Here is a 25291-nt window from a genome sequence, read left to right on the forward strand (position 1 = left end):
GCCGTCTCTTTCGATTTCCGGGCCCGCCTTTGTGTCGAAGAACAGGAACCCGGCCCGGTTTCGTCCTTTTTCCGTACAGTAAATGCCGGCCGCTCCCCAAAAAGGCTGTCCCGCTGGCGGAGGTAATGCACCCCGGTGCTGAAGCTGCGATGGCAAACTTTCTCCTGTACTCCACTGCACTGGAGAAGCCACATTGGAAAGTAACTACGACGGAGCCGAAGACTCGCTTTGTTTCACGCTGGTTGTCAAACAGCGGACCCCGGCGGGATGTGCCCGAAAGTGTAGGTTTTACTTTTCTGGTGCGGCGAAGGTTTAATGCTTGACTGGCACATAATGTATTCGATCCAGCTTGGCAACAGATTGGCGGGTAACCACAAAAGCAAAATGCAAGGATCGCCACGAAATTGCACTCCAGGGAGCGCGATGACTTCGGAGTAGTGAATCAATTCACAAGAAATCAATATTCTGGCCCCGGTTTCGGGCTGGGTTGGCGTTTTGTTGACACTTTACTTCAGCATAAGTGCATAGCGAATGCATTCACATAATTTATTGTGGTAGAAACAGTAATCTTGCAAATGGATTGACGATAGTGTGACATAACGATTGCATACTTTTAGGCGAATGTGAACGGATCTATTTATTAATTTTATATTTGTATGTTACAATCAACATTGACGGCTTTCAAGTGCAACCGATTGTTGGTAATGTTATTTTGGACATTATTTATATTCAAAATGTACGGTACAAGGACATCCGGTGTTGGATTTTTCACGCACCCCGAGCGGTGCTTGTGACTATCAACAATCTTGCACAAACAAATTTGAGACGACGCGGACGCGACCCAAAAACGGTGCCAAATTTGCAATCACCGTCGGCCCGGCATAATGGCCGTATAAGCGCGACTTCATACATCGATGAACCGGGTGCATTATCTTCCGAGGCCATTTTGCGCATCATTACACCGGCGGAAAGGGAGGTGGAAAATGCGCAAGAAAACACTCGATCCCGAAAGGCGCTTTCAGCGACCGCTGCGACAGTGGTGCTCCGTGCCTAACGATGGGACGCTTCAGAAAGAGTTCAGAGGAAAAAAGCGGCAGACCAATAAAGAAAGGATGCACGAGCCAAATTCGCAAACAAAACGGTCCGTAATAGTTCCGGCCAGGCAACTTCTGCAGTTCCGGTCCGGTCGGTCGGTTCGCTGCTGCATGGTGAAAGCAATTAAAGTTATGCGTTTGCCGTTTTCTTTCCGCGCGCGCCGGACAAGATTGTAATCGGTGCTGGCAGGCTGGCAGGCTGGCAGCCGGCAGGTCCTGGGCTCGTTTGGCGTCCGTCGGGGAGGTCCTTCAGGGTGCGCCATTATCATAACAAAACAAGTCACCGGCGCGCGTCGGATTCGTAAAGTGTGCGTCGCTACGGTTAGTTCGGTTGGCTGATTATTGAAATTGGTTTTTCTGCAAAAGTCTGCCGTCCTGTGGATGCCGAAACCTGTCAGCTGCAAACGTTCGCTGTCGCTGCGGAGTGTCCCCGACGGCGCCGGTGCCCTTTGGCCGGTGCTTTGTTTTTCTTCCCCGTACGGCGAGCCCGCCTCTTTCTTAGAAAAGTATTTCCTGAATTCATGATGATCTCGGGCTGGCTGCAGGCCGCAGCGCATTACATTATTCATGCCTTAATTGACACCAAAGTGTCATGTTGGGCTAAGCTACCAGTTCAATGGTTGGGAGCGGAAGACTGCCGACTGTCAGCATATGTTGCAATCACACCGGCCGCTGACACTTGCAGTGTCTCCAAGAAAACTTTGGCCCTCGGTTCGGGCGGTGGTTCAAAGTTTTCATAGTCCGGCGCCGTCACCGCAAGCCATATCGTTGCTCGCCGGCTCGCCGAAGAATGACACGGGCCCAGAAACGGACGATCGGCTGTCAGTTCGGTGGGGTGGTTGGTGGCACGAACGTCACCGGCAAGCGGCATACCGAAATTCATTATTCAGCACCGACAGCCGAGGGTTTTTGCGATTCGATGGCGTTCATTAGACCTGTCAGCGACAGCGATCTGAAAGCGATCGAAGCGAAACGCAAGTCGCGGTGTCGCATACTGATCTGCCGGCCACCATTGTTTCGAGACATTCCGGACAAGTTGGCGGTGTCGTTTAGGTTTCGGTTTCGAGCTTTTTCCTTGGACTTGGACAGTGGCTTGGACGTTCGGAGCGTTGGTTCGTCGGAAAAGTAGGTCAGCCAAAATGCCGTTAGGGCATTCTGCTAATGGTTTAAATCAAACTAAGTTGTTATTGTTATTTCCAAAACTGTTACTTCCAAAATACATTCACTACAGCTTTTCGTTTTCAATAGCTAATACTATGGATCTTTATGGATCTTTAGCTTATTAAAAACTACTTCGGGGTTTTGTGACGATTTACTTTTTCGGAAGCGACTAGTTGGATATTTTGCTTTCTAAAAGACCAGGTTGCAAAATGGAAATTGTTGTTGCAAAAAAATTGACCAACTTTAGATAGGGTTAAATTTCCCTCTTAATAGTCGCTTATTTTAGAGCTCTTTTTTAAACATCGATTTTTTAATTAATAACCGACTGATTTTTAGTAAGCATTTTAAAAGTAATTGAAAACTATGCTATGAGTTGTGATTAAAGACTCGACTATTTCCTGGTTGCTTTCAAGCTGCAATACCAGGAACGAATCAAAACTGGATTTTTTTCCACGATCGATCGTTTGAAGGTAATTCTATGGATATCAGCATTTTTCCAGAATTATTTCCAGAAACAGAATTATTTCCGAACTAATTTTTACTAACAACTAACAAAAATTTTGCGGACCAATCAACTATACAAATTTTCTTTTTTAAATTCAAAATAGTGTTTTATAAAATGTGTTGAATTATTATCTTCACTTTTATTCGTAGCCCTTTATGGAAATCTATCTTTATGAAAGTATTTAGTAAAAATAATTTTGGTTTTTTGTATCGGTTTTAAAAGGATCTAAAGGAAAGCAAAAGAAGCGCCAAAACTTGTCCAAGCAAAACAGCTGTCAAAAAATGACTGATTACTCAAACTGGCCGAAATCGTCAGGATAAGTGAGTGACATGAGTTATAATACAACGCCACAAAAAATCGAAAATCGAACACACGTAGCTATCATAAATTCAAAATATCAGAACATTTTGAACACACCACGTACATTGGGAATGGCTTTTGTTAAGTACCCTTTCAATTTATTCCATAACCTTTTTAACTAAAAGCAAAATTTTCGCAGAAAAGCAATCACTTTGAATAGCGCAAAAGCGCAGATAAATACTCACCAGGTAGAGCGCGGACGAGTGTTCCATTAGCGCCGAGCAGCAGCCGAGGAACGAGAAAAGCATGACCAACGCACCGGCTGCAATCAGTATGTACACACCGATGTAGTACTCGTAGATTTCGAGAATGGCAATCCATTCGTCGAACCCGGGCTCAGCGCGGATAAACACGGTGAAGGCGAACAGACCGGCACCGACAATCTGGGGAGGAAGAAAAGAAAAAACGTCAGGGGCGTTCCGTTGTAACGGTGTGCGCAAAATGCTATCGTGTGTATCGATGAAATGTGCCTAGCCACACTGCAACACTCAATATCCTCGAGCAGTTTTTCTTAGCAAACGGGAGGAGTCCAGAAAACCCGACATTGATCGTGCTCGACGCACACCTACGCCGGCCGGTCGATACCAAGTCCTTCTTCCCAGCCCGGCGGGACGGACGGGTGGGCTAGGATGAAACAAATGAATGCAAAACAGGAAGTAATTTGAATTTCCCTGACCGTGCCCAGCGGGACCTGGTGCGGTTTTTCCTGGCAGCAAGGCAGCGAGGGAAAACACTGAACTTCCGGTGACTGCAATTCGATGTTGGGCCGGCGTCATGTTTAACATTTTCCCCTTTTTTTCGCCCCTTACGTTTGACTTACCCCGGCGGACGGGCGGGGGGGCGCTCCTGTGTACCGAGCTTATCGGTTCACTCCGAGGAGGAACGGCACGGCCCGGGGACGGAAACAGAAAAAGAAAACCGATGCCCATTTGGTGAACTACCAGGCGACTCCATTTCGTCGGCCACCGGGCGGCTCCATCGCCGTGACCAGTGCAGTGTGCGGCGCTACCGCGTCGCTGCGATTGCTCCGATCGGGCGACCGCAACCAGGCAAGCGTTAAACAACAATGCGATTTATCTCCGCCCGCTGTCAGCCGAACCGGAAGCAGTCGAATGCATCCTGAAATAAGCCATTTGCCGGTGGAGTCGCTTTTTCCGTCTTTTATTCCCCTGGTGGGTTGCGAGCGGTAGGAAGAGAAACGAGGGAGAAACCGACGCGCGCTTGGCCGGTGGACAGTCCCCCGCCGAGTGGGCGACTACGGACGGCAATATTATGTAAATCAGCATGAAGTGCGCATTTTTGTGCTCGGTAAACAAATGATAGTTGCCATCAGTTTCCATCCCCGTCCGTCCGTACGTGTGGAAAATGTGTTTCTTTATCTCGCGGCTCCGTTTGTTTCCGATCGAGCTAACAATTCTTCCATGGTTCTATGCTGTGCCGTAGTCTCGATGACTGTTGGTGCTGGTTACAACACCTCGCCGTTGCATAGGAACAAAACCTTTGTGGTCGAAAGATCTAATGCTCCGCCGTTTCGTGTTTAACCGACGCAAAATGCGGTTGTTGTTTGTTGGTTTGGTTGTTTAATGATTGAATTACAAAACAAATAGTAAAAATTAATATATTAATGTGTAGTGTGTGTCATTTTTTGTCAACGCATTTGCAAGAATTCAATCTATTTTGATGAATCAACGAAATGAAATACGCCTGAAGGTATGCAATACACAATGCAGTTCAAATCAAAATTTAATTAATTTGAAATACACCGAATAAAGCATAGATTATATTGTGTTTTTTGCTAAAATAATACCTATTTTTTTGAAGTAATCGCCCACAGTGGCCAACGTCATTCCCATTCGTCGTCAGAAACTCCATTGGCAGATGGAGCTTCGCATCATAGTATGGAGTATCATACTTTCGAAAACTTTTGAATTAACCTTAAGCGCCCCACACACCGGGAACGTTACGTGCGTTTCGACGCGACGCTTTTTCGGACCTTTCACACCGGTTACGAACGGCGGCGACAGGCAACGGAAAAGTCTTTCGCCCTCTCGTTCGGGCGAAAACAATTAGACATCTTGGGTAGTTAAAAAATAATCGAAGATTACTCAATTGACGTTTTTTTCGTATCACAAGCATGCAAAATAATTTTCACTTAATTATTACTTGTAATACAAACACAAATTCATCATGAAACTATTTTAATTGTCGCACCAAAAATTCAATGTGTCTTGAATTTTCAAACTTCGCCCCTCTCACCCAAAAACCAAGTATACGAACCTTGGCCAAAGTTTTTAAGCGACACAAAAGGAGCGTTGTCTTTTCATACAGATTCGTCGTCGTCGTATGAAGTTTTCGTCGACGCCGGTGTGAAGGGTCCCATAGAATCCCATGCGAGACAACGCGTCGTTCGCTACGTTACGTTCATTTCATTTTGGTGTGAAGAGGCCTTTATAGCACAGAAAAGTTCTACTTCGAATTCACATTTGGCCATACTGGCATTTTGGCATGTTTTTCTTGATTGAAAGCAATCTCCAATCAAACAGGCTTTTGGACCGACGGCAGCTGCAGCTTTCCGACATTAGGTGGCTATAAGCCTAAGTAGCCACTACCGAAGCCCGGCAAGGATTAGATACGTGATCCGGAGGAAAACTAAATACACGCGCGACCGCTGATGAAATTCAAATGAGTCCCAGGTCCCTTTGGTATGCAAAACTCAAACCTACACACACCAGAGGTTCCAGATTCTTATCGCTAAAGTTTCACATCAAGGCCATGCCCGTCGTATAACTGTCCTATCATCCACCAACCGTCAATGCCGGTTGCCGGTCTGGGGGGGGTTCAGGTGGGTGCGTGCGTGCCCTCCAACTTTCGCACCCAAATCATGGCCGTGCTTCTCATTTCATATGCATCGAAATGGAAAGTTGTGTCGAATTTTTAATCAACTTTCAAATTATCATTTTGTCACTCAGCGCACCCAGCAGCAACGCCACGGCACGGCCGCTGCAATGTTGCCGATCACACCCCTTCTGAGCGTTCGAAAAACGAAGCCGGTAAGAAGTTGGCTTGGTAAGCTCTTGGTGCATGTCCCAGGCGGAGCTTCTCAGAAACGCCGGCAGCATTCCGTGGCCCAATCAGTCACAGCTCTCGATGCATGCCGTGAGTCGGGTTAATTTTGAGCCACATACACTTAGGATGTCTAGAGAGTTTTCATATGCACGTTGCTCATATCTAAAATGGCGCTGACAGAAAAAAGAAGGACCTTTTCCCTCATTTACATGCAGCGAGCATCGCGCGACCATCTCGGACTCGGGATTCGGGTATCTGTGTCCGGTGGGAATCCCAGCATTTGTTTTCCTGGTTTTCCCGCGAGCGTGGCCAACATTATTCTATGCGTGTAGCGTGTTTATCCTTTTTTCTGTGTTTATCCAGTGGGCCGAGGATCCTCTGGGATCGTCCGTGGCATGAGCTGTTCCTTCGAGCGTTGCTTCGCCTTGCTCCCTATCGGTAAGCCGTGCGTTTTCCCCGAAGATCCCCGGTCGTTCCTTAATGTAATTCCTTCGCCAAGCGACCTAAACCGGACACTACCGGGCAAAGGACGGCAGACCGACAGTTCGATACAGTGATTCCCTGTGGTGCGGCGCCGGGACATCTTGCAAGGTGTCCCGGCTAACATTATGCGTCCTTGGGCTATCTTCAGCGAAACGTGCGAAGAAAACGGGTCACGGTCCGCTGGCACGACTGGAACGCGTCGCGCAGAACGGAATCGATTTCCCGGTCCCCATATTGAATCGTCGTTTTTTTTTTGTTCACGGCCTAAGGTTTCCACGATGGCCAGAATGGTGCCCCGGGGAAAATGTATAAATTTCCCCCTCAACCATGACGCACCAGTTTGGGGTGACTGCACCACTGGTGGAGCCGATTGTTGTGGTCCAAAGGCCCGGGTTTTGTTTGAAGCAGCCAAGGGCGCCCAGCATGATGTCAGCAAACAAAGGGAACTCAAAGTTGTCCACACGCACACGCAGAGGACACTAATAAATTCTATTCACACATGCCTACACCTGCAAAAGACCTCTGCTCTACTGGGGCCTTCCAGTCTTCTAGTCGTTCCCGGAAGCGCTCCATTCTAGGTCCCTGGTCGGGTTGCCCCGTTATCCTTTCCCCATCAGTCCTGCCATCAAAAGTGGACATGACGTTGCTGACAAATGGGCAGCATCTTGTCGGGATCGCAATCGCAAAGTAAAACTCATCCCCAACACGGCCACTTGGAGAAACAATCTCCCGAAACGCACAGACAAATCGGCAATCGGCCTCCCCTCCTTGGGGTCCTTCAGGCACGGCGGAATCCTGATATTAGGGGAGTATATTTCACTTTGCAACAACCGGTACTCGATCGCTGCGAGCATTGGCTAACGTTCACTGACCGTCCCAACCCAGTTCAACTCCACAAAAAACGAACAGATTCTTGACGGCCGGATCTTTCGTTCGAACGCACCATGGTGGTGGGTTCTGTTTCGAGCATCAACAATCAACTCGTCTGGCAGGGGGGAGATGTAATCACCATTAGGAGAATATTTTCACTTTAAAAACCAAAAATGGAAATCGGGCCTGGGTCGGGCTCCCCTTTCACTGCCGTAGCGTTTTTGCTGTGTGGGTTTCTAATTCCCGTAGCTCAAAGTATTTTTTTATAAATTGTTGTTGAATGTTGAATAACTCTGCCACTTTTAAGACGATTTTGATGTATCAGCCAGATTCTAAAACGTCAGTCTATGCCGTTTTAGCTATAGATCCATTTACGACGAAAAAGAGGGTTCTCTACATTGAAAATAATCGTTCAACTATGCAACCTTTGAAAATTGTGCGTGCATTACACCCGAAATGCTGTCAAATACAATGCCCAAAATAGGGTCGCTTTTTGTGTGTCAAATGGAGGCGGTTATTTGACCGATATTGTATTCTGAGTAAATTATCAACAAACGGCATTCTTACATTTATTTACGGACGGAGTTATCTTACATTTATATATTTGTAGGTTATTTGTTTATTAAATTTCCGTATTAAACACTACAACTAGAGTTACTTCGAGAAAGAGAAAACCTCTAGAAATACTTGCACGCTGAGGATGTAATCGAAACAAATATTCTATGATGTGCAAGCCCCCGACGAACAGAGACAGCGAACCGTCGCCCTATGAATATTCAAAGATTAATTAAATTAGATACAAAAAAAATGTGTTGGATTTGGACTGAATTTGTTACAAATTGAAGCCCCAATGGCAGCGTTCGTTTCCAGATTCGGGAATTATTGAACTCCGCAGCGCATCAACACCAAGTGGAGCTTCTCGACGAAGAGAGAGCGATAGAACCGTGGGCTAGGAATCACGGCACCCGACGGATTGCCGCTCATCAGGGGTATCAAGACATCACGATCTGGTGCGTTGGCGTCCCTTACCTTCTTCCCGTCCCACCAGGCCAATCTTGGAAACGAGCGGGGAACGAGCGCCGAGTGCCCCGAGCAAAGCGGCCCACATCTTAAGCCCAACGACGACGCAAATGACGGGTTCGAACGGGTTTCTCCACTAACCGACTCCGTCTCCGGCCAGTCAGGCCCACAGGCTATGCGCCACCAATGACCCTCAAATCGAAGCGAACCGAGCGTACCTTCGGCAAAAGGGCCAGGCGTGTGGCCGTTGTCCTTCTATTATTCATGCGATTGTCTCTAAAATCCCGAAATGAGATTTATTCTCAACCCTCTTCTGGGGCCGAAGCCCCCCAGTCCTCGAGGTGAATAGTAATGGAGAAATTGAAGGAATGGACCCCAAAAACCCTTACACTCCTAACCCGCCCCGCAGGCCAATCTGTCAGAAGGAACGGAATCCCCGAGCCATCATCCTTACGGTCCATCAAAATTGCCTTCCTTCCCCGGGCTGCCCGGGAGTTTTTGATTTGGTGAATTATTAACATTGGCTTCCTTTCGACGCACAAAGGGATACCGTCGGCCACATTGAATCGCCCACCGACCCTCTTTTTTGCCGCAGGACTTGGCCGGAATTCGGTCGCATCACCGGGCTCCAGGGTTGAAACCTTAGGTTTGGTTGGCCCGAGCCGGTTCGTGTGTCCCTTCGGAAAGGATGACGACGAATTGGCTGGTAAAATTATTACGGCCCAGTCTATTTGCTCGATATGAAGATTTTGTCAAATTTATACAATCATTAGCATGTTTTAAAGATGACTGACTGTCGTCCCGCCCGGACACCGGCCCGGGGTACGATTATGATGGGTTGACGATGGGACCCACCGTCATTTATTTCCATTTATGAGCCATGGGGACATGCCCTGTGGCGACCGGCAATCGGTAAAGTTTGCGGGTTGAGGGGTAGCACGCGTTGATTACTGTTGAAGGTTTTCACACCTGGTTTCGGGTGGAGATACCCACATTAGGACCAAACTCTTTAATCATGCTTAATGAGCTTAACACGATATTTTCCAGAACTATGTGCAAATACTCGCTAATGCATCCAAATAGTTCAATTAATTTATAAACCAGTCAGGAGAATGAAGCAAACCTTAGCTTGAAAGGAATGAAAAACGGTTCGACCCCAAATTGTCCCTGAAAATCCCGAAAGGTACACATGTAATTAGAAGTTAATTAGGGAACACTAACAAAATGTTAAACACAACAATTGGAAACGTTACTCAACCAGTAGAACTGCTTCTCGCACCTGGACTTTTCCCGTCAAGAGTACTCCCCTAATACTAGGCTGTTCAATAAGTTCTTTGCCTTGATAAGAAAAACACATTTTTATGGCACATTTTTGGAATTCACTAGCCTCCCTGAACATCAATACACTTGATCCTACGAGACTGGGTCTGAAGACATATGGAAGTCGCTAGGGGCCAAATCTGCTCAATACGGTGGATAGTCCAACAATTCGAACTCTATTTCAAGGATTTTTGCAATTTTTAAAATGCTCTTGTGACCTGATGTATTGTTCAAGTTTTAGCGAATGTGGCACATATTTTGCAAACAGCTTTCAAGAATCCAAAACTTTAGTCAAACTATTGGTTATACTGCTCAATGAGATGCCTAGGCCTTATATGAAATCTCTTTAGTTTATTCCATGATTTTCCAATACCCCCCTTTAACTCCCTAATAGAAGGCGAAGAGTCCTTATGCACTTTCAATATTCGTTCAAAGTTTTCCTTTGCTTTTAAACCTTTCAAAAATAAAAATTAAATCACTGCACGATACTTGATTTGTAGCATTGTAAAAAAATACTGTGACATGTCGAAATTAGGTTCGTAGCAGCGCTCTATGTCATTGCGGCAAAGAACTTATTGAACACCCCAATATTCTCACTAACTCTAGGCCTGGTCTGCTAAACAGTCTCACTCAACTCTGTACCGCAACGCCTGAAGGTATGCAATAGAAACACATTCGTCACAATTCGCAATCGAGGGCACGTTCTGTTGTTGTGTTTTCTAAGAACTCAACGGTATACTTGTCGCCGGAGTGGCATGAACATGGCGAGTGAGGAGATCCGTTCAGAACTCCGAACCAGCAAGCGGAAAATTGACGGCCACGGACGGCCACAGACAACAACATACCCCGGTGAGGGGCGTGTAAACTTTCACAGCCCACAGTCTCTCGTAGTCTGAAAAATTAAATCATATCCCGACCCGGCCCCTGGCCGGGTGTGTAATGAGTGGCGGCGGATATTGCGGCGGAAGTCGCTCCAAGCGAACCATTTTAGTGTCACTTAGCGGTCGGTGGCTGCACGCGATAACGCAGCCACCGCCAGGCCCATTGTGCGGTGCGGGCACGGACAGACGGACAATGAAATTCGATTAAAATTTTATTACTTTTCCGATCAGCAACATCAGCGCATCAACATTCCGGGCCCCAGTTTTATGGTCCGTGGCCACCGAGTGCGCGACATCCGTCAAAGTCGCGTCGCGTCCCCAGATTGCCGGCATTTTTGATGTTCCCGTTGGAGCCCGTTGTCCTTTGAGCTCTCTGTTTTTTGCTTCGTTCTTTTTTCGGTCGACTGGGAAGCGATCCGATTTTCGCCGTGGCTTTCGGGGCGCGAGGATCCTGTGGTCCGGTGAATCCGGCGAAGCTCATAAATAACATTTCCACGCGTTGCATTTTGCGCGTCGCGCATGGTTGACAGTTCCGTTTCGGGGGGACCGCGCTGAACACGCGCAAGGAAGAAACCGCCAACCGCTAGCCAGCCAGCATAATGTAACCGGTCATTGGAACAAGTGACGAACGGAAGAGGCAAATAAAATGGTGGAAAAATAAAATGGCTTCCGCGGTCTTTGGGGCAACCGACCACCAACAACAACCTCCACAAAAAAAAAGAAGTGCACAATATCCCCACAACTTCCACCGTGTGGCATGATTTGTTTAAACAACGCGCCAGCAACGCACGCTGAAATTGTTTCAAAAAAAGAAGAATTGGGGTCCACCGTTGCCAGTGTTGGTCGAAATCCGGCCAACGCGACGCATCCGCCTGAACGCCGTGTAACTTGTAACGCTGTTTGCACAAAACTTTGCACGGTCCCGGCGCGAAGTGGACGTGGCAAATATTGAAAAATTTCACCCACCATGAGACTCACATTTCAGGGACGGGCGGGAGCGAACCGAAAAAACCCAGACGGCCCCAGAGCTCAGAGTTCATCGAATAATATTGAAAACTGATTGAGAAATGGTTGACCTCCGGTCCGGGGTCGGACGACCAGGCCCAGGCCCGGATACTGCCGGTTTTTTTTTTCGGGGGGCCCGAACCATGATGAATACTTGATGGGATATACTTTTGCAATAACGCCTATAAATCATTCACTCCGCGCAGCACACACGGCGTAGGGTACCCGGGCCCTGAGATAGCGATCCGTCGTTACAGAGTGCCGGTGCCGGCATCAAACTTTCGTGATATAAAACCCGACCCCAAGGGACGGGATGGCCGAATGGCCCACGGTGCCAATATCCCACATATATTGCCAATAGTTGCCACGCACGTGGTCGCAAAAAGGGGGCTTAGGAAAAAAAGGATTCAAGCTAACTGTCGGACGGAGAATCAATTTTGCTGATGAATTTTCAGCCACCAATCGACTCTCTCCGGCCAGGACCGCCAGGGGTTCCTTCTTCTCGAAGGGACCAGCAGCAGCTTCGGGATGAGTTATGGTGATGTGTCTAAGGAGTCCCGGGCTCCCGTTTGCATTACGTTAATTGCGCGCCATCTCACTTTCATTGACAGTCGTCGTGATCGGGCGGGCGATACGTCGTAGAGGGAGTGAAGCGAGCGAATGCACATATTTATGACGTGCTCCGGCTTCACCCCGAACCCGAATCCGAGGCGGCCATTAGGGATGAAAAGTGCAAACTCCAATATATTAGCTGCCCAACTTTGGCCAACTTTCTCCGGCGCACAAAGCGATCGGGGTTCGATTAATGCGTCTGGGTCTGTTGAGATGAGTTGGTAAAGTTCGGGCGCATCCATTTTGGATTTTTCTCCCTTTTCTTTTCTATGGAGTTACTTGGAAAGTAACGCTAGCTTTTATTGCCTCTTCTAGGGCTCTGGAGCTCACCCATGGTGAAATAGTAGGAACACTACTAAAAGCGTTCAAAAAGCATGAAACACTGTAAGTTCGAATGTGGTTCTAACAACTGTCTGAAAGAGCTTCCAGGCGATCGATTAAACGCATGTGAGTATTCCATGAAAGCGGACCCAAAAGCGGTATAACTCTATATAAAAATAAGAAAGAAAGGAAGCCCACTATTTTACCATAAATTGATCCATAACTAAAACAGCATAGACTAACATTTTAGAATTTAACCAATATGTTAAAATCGGCTTACAAATAGCGGAGTTATTTTATATTCAAAAAGTTAGATTGTGATGGAACACCCTGTATGTGCTAAGGCATATTCGATTTAAATAGTTAATGTTGCTCGTAAAAAGGTACTCTATGTATAACTTTGAGCATTATAACTTTATGGACTTCAGACTTCAGTTCTCTTGTCCGTCCGATTCTTGAGTTCGCTTGCGTTATGTGGCACTCGCATCACCAAAGTTACTACGTCAGGGCATCGAGGCTATACAGCGTAACTGTTGTCACTGTTGCGGGTTACAAGGATCCTTTATTGTCTATGTGCCGGACATACAACCTGTGTTCCAACCAAATGCTCATAAATAGACTTCCTTTTAATCTCCGTTTTCCGGGTTAGCAATTTTGCCAAGCTTGTCAGTTTAGCAATCTGGCTCCTTTACATACATAATGGGCAAATGAATAAACCAAAACCAAAATAAAGTCGATAAGCTTACTCAAAATAGAATGATAGAATACTTGCTCAACAAAGACAAATAAGATTATTACTTTGGGAATATTTATTTTAATAAACTAGACTGCACTTCCATTTACTTTTCTTCCACTCGCAACGTGGCATACTTAATCCTTTCCAACAACATCATTACTTAGAAAGCATCCATCACAAAGTAAACCCCCGGAAGCAGGGATAACTTCCGGCTAGCGGCTTCTGTCACCCTCCTGGGATTCACCGGGAACACAATTAAACGCCGCGCCACCTACCGAAGGGCGATCATTTCCCTGTAGATCCTTCCGGTAAAAGGGACCTCTCCGATGAGTGTATAAAGTGTCACAACCTTCGCACAACCACGCCCCAAAAAAAGGACTACGTAAGAGGCCACGCTCCATGACTTATGCTCGGATGCGCGCCACTCAACAAGTTATGATCCGGAGCATCCGGGGGTCTAATGAGACCCTGGCCGCTAATTTCATGTACCCTGGCCCTGGCCGGCTCGCAGTGGCAGATGATTAAAACGTTAAAAATATTAAACCCAGCGGACAGCGGCCCAACACACGTGCGGCTGCGTTTCGGTACCGTCGCTTTCCGGCTTCTAATGGGACTGCCCCATCAGCGGGTGGCAACCCTCTTGGGGTCACCCCTAAATTAGTGGTTATCATGACTGGCCACGGTGCCTAATTCACGCCCACAAACATGCCCTCCGCTGGCGGGGCTTCTTTTTGCTGACTTTGTTGTTTTCCTCGTTTTGTTTTTTTATTTTTGCTGCATAAGCGAGATCATAAAAACGCTCGCGAATTGTCCTTCGCCGTCGTGCGGCTCACATAAAAAAAAGAGGACGAGAAATGAATTAAGTCATAAAACACAAAACTTAATTGCGATCGTCGAGCTTCGTGAAGGTGTCATCATGAGCGGAAGCCACCGGGGGGGTAAGGTAAGGCTCACGGTTTCCGGTACATCTACCACACCGGCCGCAATGTGCTGAGTGAGGCGACACGGGCGACAAAAACGGCCCACGGGCGGCCACCCAAATGAGTCCCACGCTCTGAGCCCGGGGAAAAAAAGTGGGACACCCCGAACCACCCGGAAGGCCCGTACACATATGGCCCGGTGTTGCGGCCCGACCGTAAATTACCCCCTAACTACCGGGCCATTAGTTTGGGTTCGTTGGGTTTTACGAAGGGTCCTCCTTTCGCGCGACGCAGAAATCGGAGTGCCATCCTTGTGCGGCCGTTTCCGCCGGTAGCCCCCGAAGCCCCGAAAGAAGACGTGGGCCACTTTATGTGTTTGTCATTCTCACTCGGTGCACGGTGAGGTGGCTCCCCGATACGCATATTTCATGTAAACAGCGACCGGAAATTGAATTGTGCTAATAGTCGTAACGACCTCCGTCGCAACGGACGACGGCCCGGGGAAGCGGGCAAGCAGCAGAAAGAAGTCCGTCATAGAAACGGGGCCTTCGAAAAAAGCCCACACCGAACCGGATTTCCAGGATGCTCTCCGGGTCCTGGCGTGACGATCATCCGGAAAGAGAGAGAGACGGGGAGATGAGTCGTTCCCGATTTTTTTTTCCCGAGGCAAGCCAGCTCGTCCAACCGGAAGCCGCTGAGCTCGGTAATGCTGGTTTGGTTCGAAATTGCTTCGCATGTTTTTACGCGGCTGACTTCCGGTTACAGTTTTCGGCCCGATTCGGGCCCCACCGGGCAACGGAAGCGAGCGATCTAATAGGCAAATAAATCAACCATAACTCGATATTTTCGACTTCCAAACCATGGCCACCTTCGTAGGCCGGAAAAAAAATCCTGGTCCAGGCAGGACCAGACTGGTCGGCAATGTAGCATTTAAGTCTGTTGTTCCATTTTTTCCTTCCCTGCGTTCGTTGCCAACGGGCCGAGGCTCCTGGCGCTCTGCAAGGACGACCGGTCGTGCCTGGGAAGGGCCGTAAAGTGGCCGCACAAACCCGACCCGTGCTGATTGTGGAATTTGTCGCACATATGGGCTGACACCGTTTTGGGGGGTTTTCTTTTTACGAATGCATGAATTGCAGGGTTCCGCTTTGTGTTTTGTGCCGGGGACTGGGCCCTCTGACTCGACGGTAGGTATTACTGCCGAACACTGGCTACGGCTTACCAGTGTCCGTTGGTCAAGCACAATTTATGGGGTTGACGACGGATGGCCTTTGGAGTCATTGGAAAATGGGGCTTCAAAAACTGACGACCTGATGACGTGCCGATTGAAGGATTTGGCTCTTTCAATTGACATTGCATGCGGTGGAACGCGCTTTTGATTTTGTTCCAAAAAGTCTCGTTGGACAATAAAATTTACGTTTGATTAATGTTAGTCGGCAAAGTTTAAATAGGGATTCGAAATCAATTTGTGAAATATTACCACATTACGGTACCAAGATTGCTGGTCCAGAACCCATTAATAATTTCCGGCAGGTTAAGCGAAATTATTCGTAACACGTACGATTGTGTCTTATCGATATTGTAGTACTGCGACGGAAGCCAAATTTCCCGTGATTGGAAAGAGATCTGGTTGTCCTCTTTAGTTCTCCGTGCAGATTAGTGGATAGATGATGATCGCTGATTGGTGCGGTAGGCGACGTTCTCTGAGAACTGATCTGCCAGGATGACCAGACGCGATCAACGAAAAAATTGATTTGTTGCAAATCAGAAAGTATTTTTATAATTTACTAAAACCGATTTTTCAGATATTTTGAAACATTTTCGGATCGGCAGCTACATAACTGCTAGTTAAATCAATAAAACAATTAATGCAATCGAACTCACAAATTGAGACATGATTGAAGCATGAATATAAACTTCCTTGCAAATAATTTAAGGTACTGCATGTTATAAAGCGGTGTAAGGAACGAAGGAACAAATGTAGAAGTGTGTGATAGATATTGATTTTTGTAATAACAATTGCTAAAAATGATCCAAGCCAATGTCAAGATGAACTCGGCTTTTGTGATGAACAAATCTCGTAGCCTCGTCTCGTCAATTCCTATTGAAATTGAGTTCCTATCACAAATATTTCGATCGGGAAAAGTATGTAAAAAAATGTATTAAAAAAGTCGACATTGTTAATACGTTGGGTTATTCAACTCGTTATCAACTAACGAATCGGTTGCATTATTTGTTCAAAAATTCAAAATTAACACAACAAATGTTTCGGTGGACGGCATATTTACAAAAAGCAATTACAAATGCACGTGGTTCCGTTCACTGTTGACTTTCACAAATCCCCATTCTGATAAGGCAAAATAAAGCGAAAGTCAATTAAAATAGTCATATCTTGCCGGGGGCTAGTAGCACCGGATCCGACAGCGGCAGCGAGCGTCGATTAAGTCCGGGGACAATTTTGTTTCAATTAAACAGAGTTTGAACCAAAAAAAAAACAACGTTCAAAAAGCGGCCACTTTCGTTCCCAGCCGTGGCCATGGATCGGGGTCATCCTCGGGCCGGGGAGTGAAAGTTTGTCGCCCAAAAATGGAAATCATTTTCCCATCCCATCTCGCAACCAGCAAGACACTGGCCGGCCGTCCAGGCAGTGTCCAGGCTAACGATCATAAAAACCGGTGCTCCGAATCCGAAATAAGTGGAGCTGAGAGCTAGTAAAATTTAACGAGACTTTATAATTGGTGTCCTCCACCGACCCCGACAGCCTCGAGATCCCGGGAACCACTTAGCGCCGGTCCGCTGGATGGCACACTCCGTTTGCTGCGCCCTGCGAGCTTAAATCGGACCGAGATTGGATTGGCTACCGGGGGTGAGCACCCCTTTCTTGAGTCGTCTCGAAAGAAAAAGATTATCATTTCTTCCAGCACCGCGCGCCGGACACTCAGTCGGCAAATTATCTGACCAATGATGGCGAACGAAAGTAGTCACATTGTAACGCGAGACTTCATCGCCCCCCCCTCGGCCATAGTTGAGAGAGGAAGGAGCAACATAAAAGTTAACCGGTCCGCCGTCACCACGATAGCGCGCCCGTTAAGGCTTTAGTGTCCCGAGAGTTTGGTTTTTATGGCAACGACACTCCGGCCGAACTCCGAATCCTGTCACTCTGTGCTGACTTTATGGGACCCTGGGCAGGAAGGCTGCGGGCGAAATGATCGAAAGAGAAATGATTTTTCCGGCCAGTCTCGCCGGCTTCCGTTGCCATGACAAAGGCTCTCTCTCTCTCTCTCTCTCTGGCTCTTGCTCTGCAGAACCGGTGACATTAATTAACGCCCTCTGGCGGGAGAAACAAATGATACGCACGCCCGAGTGCGGCCATCTCGGTTCGAGGCGATGAAATGATGTTTTCATTCGCCGGACGGCTGACCAGAGGTAATTAGTAGCACACCGCCACCGGAAAGAGTACTCGCGTCCGGAACCGGCCCCAGGACCGGCCGGTAAGATATAGAGAGAAGCTGCAGAACAATGGACACGGTTTCGGTGCAGGAAAATCAAAGCACATCCGCCGGTCGGTCGGTCGACAAGGTGGCCGTGGTGGCTCCGACATTGCCAGCACCAATAATGGAGGATGCTTTGTAAAACCCCCCGGGGGCCGGCAGGATTTCTAGGGAATGGCGGGAGTGAGCTGTTCCGTCGGAGAAGACGTCCCTTCCGATTCATGTGTCATCGCAAAGCAGAACTGATGGTTCCATCTACCAAGTCGAACACAATTGCGAGTCGGTGGCTCTAGAGTTGCTCCAAATGATGCTCCTGCACCGTGTCGTAACCCATCGCGAGCTTAAAATGATGTCATTATCTCGCTACATCCAAGGTAATGGATCTCTGCCACGTTCTGTAGCTTCGAGCAGACAAAAAAGACATAAGACAAGGATTCCGCTATGACAAGTGAAGAATGATGGAGAAAGGGATACAATGAAAGGCATGATAAGGATATAAAGTACCAAAAATCTTCTATCGAAGTAGAAGATAATCGACAGAAGATCATTATTTGCTAAAAACAGTAGCGGTTAGTGTAACTTGTTCCATACACATATTGCAGCAGGAATACCGTTGTTTGGTAAAGCCAGGCAAACGAGATAGTGAAACCGAAGAACGCTACTGGGGTGTTCAATAAGTTTTACGGTTCGATAAGAGAGCCACAAATTTGCGGTTTGAAATGCGAACTTTATTATTCATTATACATCAATACACTAGTTCCAATTTATAATTTGAATCCCTGAAGTGAGAATCTGGAAAGGGCCTTCAAAATACGCTTCCACAGCTATTCTAACGTCATCATTTGTTGAAAAATGTTGATGACATTGTTAAAATGCTCTTGTGACAAGGTGCTTTGCTCTGGTGGAAAAGGATTTTGTAATACTGCAATCCGGGTCTTTTCTCAAGAACTTTATTTTTCAGCTGATCTGAAAAGTTACAACAATAATCGAAATTTATTGTTTTATCAGTTTGCAAGTAATCCAGAAACAAAATTCTTTGCGCAGCCCATAGACCCATAGACTCAAGTCTCATCCACAGTGATGAGTCAATGCACAAAATCTACTTCATCCCTTCGAAAATGCTCTTTAAAAATTTATGTTTACGTTTTATGTTTCCAAAAAAGTTGCATTTGAATGTGGTTTGGTTCCATGGTTAGCGAATGCGGCATCTAATGTCCCGACAGTTTCCTGAAACGCAATACTCCGGTCAAAAGTATTCGTTCTATTATTATAGGTAATGTTGCTGTTTTTGGACTTCCTTAGCGTCTTCACGGATTGTACGACCACGGTCAAATACAGCTACCCACATTGTTATTGAATTGATTGAAGACGATGAGTTTTTAACACTTTCAACAATCGTTCATAAGCTTTGCTTTTAAATCTTCTTAAAATGAAAACTAAATTCTATTCATATAAAGAATGTAGCAACATAACATAATATAATTTATGGCAGTAGCAGCGCGTTCTGATACTGAACCGCAAAACTTATTGAACACCCCACTATAAGCGCATCCCGGAGGTTGGCAATGTTGACCGCAAAGTAAATGCTAAATCAATACCTTGGCAACCTCAGTTAAATTCGATTCTAGCGTGTATATGACACTCAGGCATCTTGCGGTTGTTGTTGAGCTAAAATCTCAACGTTTATGATTTCATCCCTGGAAAGGACTCCCTTCGATGAAGCCAGAACAGCATAAGGGAACGCGCGTTCCGTGAATCCAACAAAGACAATATTTGCGTGGCAGACGCACCATGTACTGTCCGAGGCCGAAAAGGGCCAACCATCTCCATCTCCAGAGCGTTCGAGTAATGCGAGCCGGTCGTTAAGGAAATGAAAGAAGATTAATGCATTCCAGTTGTCGGTTACCGGTTCCGACGGCGCATCGGCGTTAATCCGGAACGAGCGCCAGTGCTGGCAAGTGCCACAAGTTATTGCCGGGCCGTGGTTGCATCATTTACATCACAGCCGCGTTGCTACCGAGCTGTCCGGTGGATACCGATGTAATGGTGGCCATTCAGCAATCGAGAGCGGACCGTAATGAATGGAAGACTGATATCTTGGAGTGTATGTGGTTCCGAGAAGGATGCTCTACCGACGGCTCGCACAGTGCTCAATTCGCTAGATCCACCGAAGGCTTGCGGCGACATCGGTCTCGGTTGCCTCGGTGCTGGACGTCAACGTGAAACGGTTGCCAAGCTTTGCTCTGAGCACCTGGCTTGGTCCGAGTCAACGGCGTGTCAATGCTATCGATGGCGTTGCGTCACTTCAGCTACGACAATGGCCGACCCGAAATTGAACCAACCAACCTGCCAGGGACGCTGAAGATCTATCGCTCAGCGCTTTCTGATGCACTGGGCCGCCACCTCCGGGTGGACTCTATTAGCGGCCTTGCGACAATCCTGCACGTCGGCATTTCGGGCTGCGTAGGACCATTTGTCTTGCGGCCAGGTGCGGTTCCAGGCCGATCGAGATTCTCTTTGAAGCTCCGCGGACCGCGTGGATTCGATTCCGCGTTTGCGGACCGACTAAGCCAGCGGGCCTTTTGCGGAGTGACGTTTGGGTTTTGCTGTCTGGCTGTCGGCCCGGTTTGCGCTCCCGGAAACTCCTTTACGTCGGGGATCGAAAGCTGTCACCCTCAGAGGACGCTGATTGATTGCGGCCCATTTACTTACCGTCCTAAGTGTGTGCGGTACACACATCGTAATTTGTATTAAAACAGAGCGACCTCGGCGCAGATAGGGAAAGGTGGAAAATGTGGGCCATTTATCCCTACGACAGGTATCTCCGCCTTGGATCGGCGTCGTTTGACATTCGACTTATTACTTTAGGTTTGATGGCTGTTTCCGGTGTTTGCCCAGAAGATTACTGCAGATCCTTTCCAGATCCTGGGAAGCGCTTTTGTAGTTCGCAAGAAAGTCCTTAAGACCCCTCCCCGTTCCTCGGAATCGTTGACGCCATATTGTTTTGGTCGTCGAAAACCCATAAATATCAAAATGAGATCTCCAGGCCGCTCGGTTGCGGTACCGGAGCAATGGTGGGCAATAAAAGATTGTGTATTGCGATTAATTTTATTTTATTGGTTTTCCTCCGGGCCCGGCCGGGTTGCCAGCGTGACAGCGCGGTTCGCGATGACAGAGAGGGCCCTTCCATCCGGGGCCATCCATCCGGTGCACATATTGAAAGCAGTCTGCATCAGCATACATGTTTGCCCAGACAAAGGAAATTGTTTTTCCTCCAAACGGGGTCCTGCGGGCAAAACAAAGCCACTGGCAGCTTGGCGTGGCTTCAAGTTTTGGGAACTAGTTTGCCTGCGAGTAGATGGGAGCTGCTTTCCCGGCCACGGGACAAGCTATCCAAGCCCATGGCAGGAGCCAGTCCCCGTACACGACGGACTGCTGTTCGTTATTAGTTACATGTACACAACGGCACAGGAACTGTTTGACTTTGCTGAACTGGTGCATCAAAATTATCTAGGTGGTTTCTTGCGGAACCCACTACGGAACACAATTAACGGCACCGCCATAATTCTCTTCAAGTATGGTGGTTATTCTTCACTACCAGTGTTTTTTAGTACATCGAAATTAATAAGAGAACAGAAGTAGATTGGAATACATTTTCTTGCATACCTTTAGGCGTACGCACTTCGGTAGCAAAAGCCACGAAGGGAACAACATGCACAACATCAAGTGCAGAAAAGTGGAGTGAAAGTCGATTAAAAAGAAAACCAACAGCAAGTGTTCAGCAAACAATTAGCATTACAAATATTGGAGTGATAGTTTGAGCGGTGTTAACCCGGCTAAGCCACAGGTAAGCTGTAAGATGTGTAAACAGCCACACACCAACAACAACTACAAAGGCCCGGCAGAAACCGAATCAAATTATTGCTTAGCGCAGCCGGAGCCGCAGTCTTTACGCCTTAACTTTGAACGTTGAGTATAATTCTGTGGTTACACTTTGCAAATCCGATGTCCTGCGGACCAGTTTATTGTGAAGAGGCGAAGCCCCGAACCAAAAAAAAAACACAGAACTACAGAAAAACCCTGTACCTTGTTGGCCGACCGTTTGGACGCGGTGCGGGTTGACATTTTCCATTGTTTTCCGTCATTCAGCGCTTCAGCGAAATTCGAATGGCCGAGCGCGAAGGGCGTGAGCAAAGTTGCCAGGGAAAAACTTTCGTCCTTTCGTCCGCGCCACGGGTTTCCGACGGGCAACAAAGCAGGGCATTCGGTCCCGAACCCGAAACGGAACGAAACTTTCGCGCTAATTTTGTTTGCTAAATCTTCAAACCAACAATGCAAACCCCCGCAGGGTGGGCGAGAAAAAGTTCAAAGAGAAAGGACTGCAGCTGTCACTTTGGCGTAGTTGTTCTTTTGTTTCTCGCCGCTCCTTTTTCGGTTCACCCAGTTTTTTGCTCCCATCCTGCCCGGGACGTTGCACGGTTTAAGTGCACTGGCTGGGCGGGACGGGACGGGACGATAAGACGCCGGCTCACTGCGGTCTCGTGCTTGGCAAATCACTTACAAATGGGCACCGGTTCGAGGGGTGCCATTTTGTTTCACTTCACGCCGATGATTAATCAGCCAGCGCGGAAAGGCTTTTGATAAGTCACTCGCGCGGCGCTGATAAATGGTGGGTTTCAATTGATGAGCGAATTCCCCTTCGGAGAGGCGATAAGCAGTGGAAGTTACACTCTCTGTCTTAAACTTCAATTAGCAATTCCGTTACTTTATTGCATTCAGTGATTTTCAAATGAGTGTTCTCTACCTTCGTTTTTGCAATCGTATGCTTCAAAATTATCGTAATAATTATCGAAATTATTCGAAAACTAGGATGGTTACGTGAATGAAGTGTACAACCTTCTGGTGAGTAACTATAACATAGCGATCAAAGCAGAAACCTTCAGGTGTTCAGGTGTAGTCATAAAGACCCCAATCGAGTTAGTCAGCCTCTTTTCGAGATATTCACCTCCAGGATTGCAATAGACTGCTCGAAACTGCTCGACTTGATGGTTTTATTCAAGTTAAAAGGCAGCTAAAATTATATTTTATTTCGTCCATTTTTTGGGGTTGTTGCATAAAACACAATTGCTTTTGGCTTTATTAATTGAGTTTATAGCGTTGATAATCTTTTTCAACAAATTTTTATGTGGTCGAACCAAACTCAGTCTCATAACCATTATTTTCATTACCCCGCCGCCCCGAGTTCGTCCGTTGATACATTTACACAAATTATTTCACACAGCTTGGAACGGAACCGCTCAGGGTCCTAAACCATCATCGCCCGGGCGGCCGATGACCAGCGCGCCATCACCATCAAGAAGTTTTTCCAGTAAACTTTCCAATCCTTTTGACGGCTTTTACACTAATTGAATTTCGGTGCCCGGTCCCCGCTTCGCTCCCACACCATGGGCACCCGGGCCCCGCGGTAAGAAAAAGGACTCCGAGGGATCCGAGTCACGACCACGGCAGCATAAAGCATAAAATGCTGTATATCGTTGCTCGGCTCGGTGTGTTTGCCGTAAAACATTCGCATCCTTGGGTTCCTCGTTCCAGATCCGGGCAGGAGATTGGCTCTCCTTAAAAGGGAAAACCCCGTTCGATCGAACCCAGGCCAGCGCCGTGCTTATGATTTAGGTGCTACTCGTTGCTCGTAAATTTTGTCCACACCGAAAAGAGGCTCTCTCTCTCTCTGAAGTGGGATACTGCTTGTTGCCGGTAAGAAAGTTACCCTCACCCAAGAAAGGATTCGGTGTCGATCGGTGACTTGTTGCGGCTGAAGGGCCGATTCTCGCGGAACTCATCTCAACGGCCCGGGGCACTTTATCTGTGGGCGCCGCCACAGCCACCACTCGCGGGAGTGTCCTTTTTCGATCGCCCTCCTCCATCTGCTTTTGCAGCGCCCCATTAATAGTCGATGGTCGTTAAAAATGGGCCACAAAATATTTCCCATGCTCCATTTATTTCTATCAACCTTTCGTGCCATCCTCGGTGCGTGCGTCAAAGGACGCCTCCTCGACACGCAACAAATAGCTGCAAAGAGATACGGCTGGGACACAAAAAAAAAATAAGGACTCTTTCTGCTTGGCTTGGCTCAAAGTGTTTCGTTTGCGCACCGACCGACCGATGACAGGGCGGCCGATACGATAACACCGCTACGTACGGGTAACGCTTGCGATAACTTTGGATCCGGTGGTTATGGTTTACAATCGTGCCCCCGGTCCTGCTCGATTGAGTCGCACCGGAGTGCGTCTCGCACCGCACACCGCCTTTATTATCGTAACACGCCCAAGGTGACGATGGAGCCCAAAAGTGGATCGCTGGGTGTTGTGGTTAGATGCTCAAACTCATAATAATTTTTCACCCGCAAACGAAAGGAACGCGAGGTCCCATTTGGCGACATCAGGTGAACAGGGGGGCATCAAAGGGGGGGCGCCGTGAACGAAGCGTATTTTACGAGATGTTTACGAAGGATAAGTGGTCGGTCGTACCGTAAGAAGCATCGTGCTGAACGTATGAAACACTAGGCAACGCTACAACCGGTCCAGGGAGATCATTAGTTTGCCTTTCCCTTTTATTATTCTAATCACCAGCTTCGTTATCGCCGATCGCGAGTCGAGCATCTTGCGGGAGTTTGCCATTGTTTGTTCAACGGCTACAACATCGGATGTGCTATTTTGCGTAAAAGGTAAACATAAACTTTCAACTGTACTTGACTATTCCCCATATTATTGAAATTTTGTTTGATTTGAGCTAACGATGTAATTGATGGTTTATTTATCAAACATTCAGAGGCAACCATTAAAATTCATCATCCAGCTAGCAGGTCCTCGGTCGCATTCGAAATTATAACACATGCGCCTAAAGGTATGCAAACAGCAATTCATAACGTAATCATGGAGTTGATTGGTGGCGCCTGAAAGTATGCAATGTTTACAACACATTTAAACTTTCAAGCCGTTTATACGTTCCGTACGAATTTTCCGGAACCACAAAACTTTGCTAAACCTAAATGACAACATAGCAGCTCCTCCGTCCGTACTTATCGTTTGTCTTATCGCAAACGCGCTCTTGACGAAAACTAAAGAATTCCCATCCCACAACGGGCAAAGGCTGATGTAAGCTGCTTAGCGGTGGCAATACATTTGTGCTACTCGCTCAAGCGATAGAGCTCGACAGCGACAGCACCACTAATGGCCTGTTCCCAGCTCCGCTCCATTGGTTTGTGGTCGGGTTGTGCGGGTCCCTCTCGCTCGCTTCTGAAAGTGACACCGCGTCGTGGCGCAGCTCCATCTCCGTGTCCGGGTGTCGATCGAATGGAAAGCCCTTGTCAAACGTATGGTTTGGGCGCTAATTACCTCAAGGGAGCGAGACAAAAAAAAACGTGAGTTCAACTTGCCGCCAGCTTACACG

General features: G+C 47.4%; 1 protein-coding gene across 1 annotated transcript in view; it reads right to left on the reverse strand.

The window, feature by feature from the left end:
* Window positions 1-25291, reverse strand: part of LOC131216291 (tetraspanin-2A) — a 44190-nt gene that overhangs the window by 10545 nt on the left and 8354 nt on the right. Inside the window, exon 2 of the mRNA XM_058210743.1 lies at window positions 3306-3503. Within this exon, the coding sequence (XP_058066726.1) occupies window positions 3306-3503 (198 nt within the window). The remainder of the gene's footprint in view (window positions 1-3305; window positions 3504-25291) is intronic.

Source organism: Anopheles bellator, chromosome 1 (assembly GCF_943735745.2).
Source record: "Anopheles bellator chromosome 1, idAnoBellAS_SP24_06.2, whole genome shotgun sequence".
Taxonomy (NCBI): domain Eukaryota; kingdom Metazoa; phylum Arthropoda; class Insecta; order Diptera; family Culicidae; genus Anopheles; species Anopheles bellator.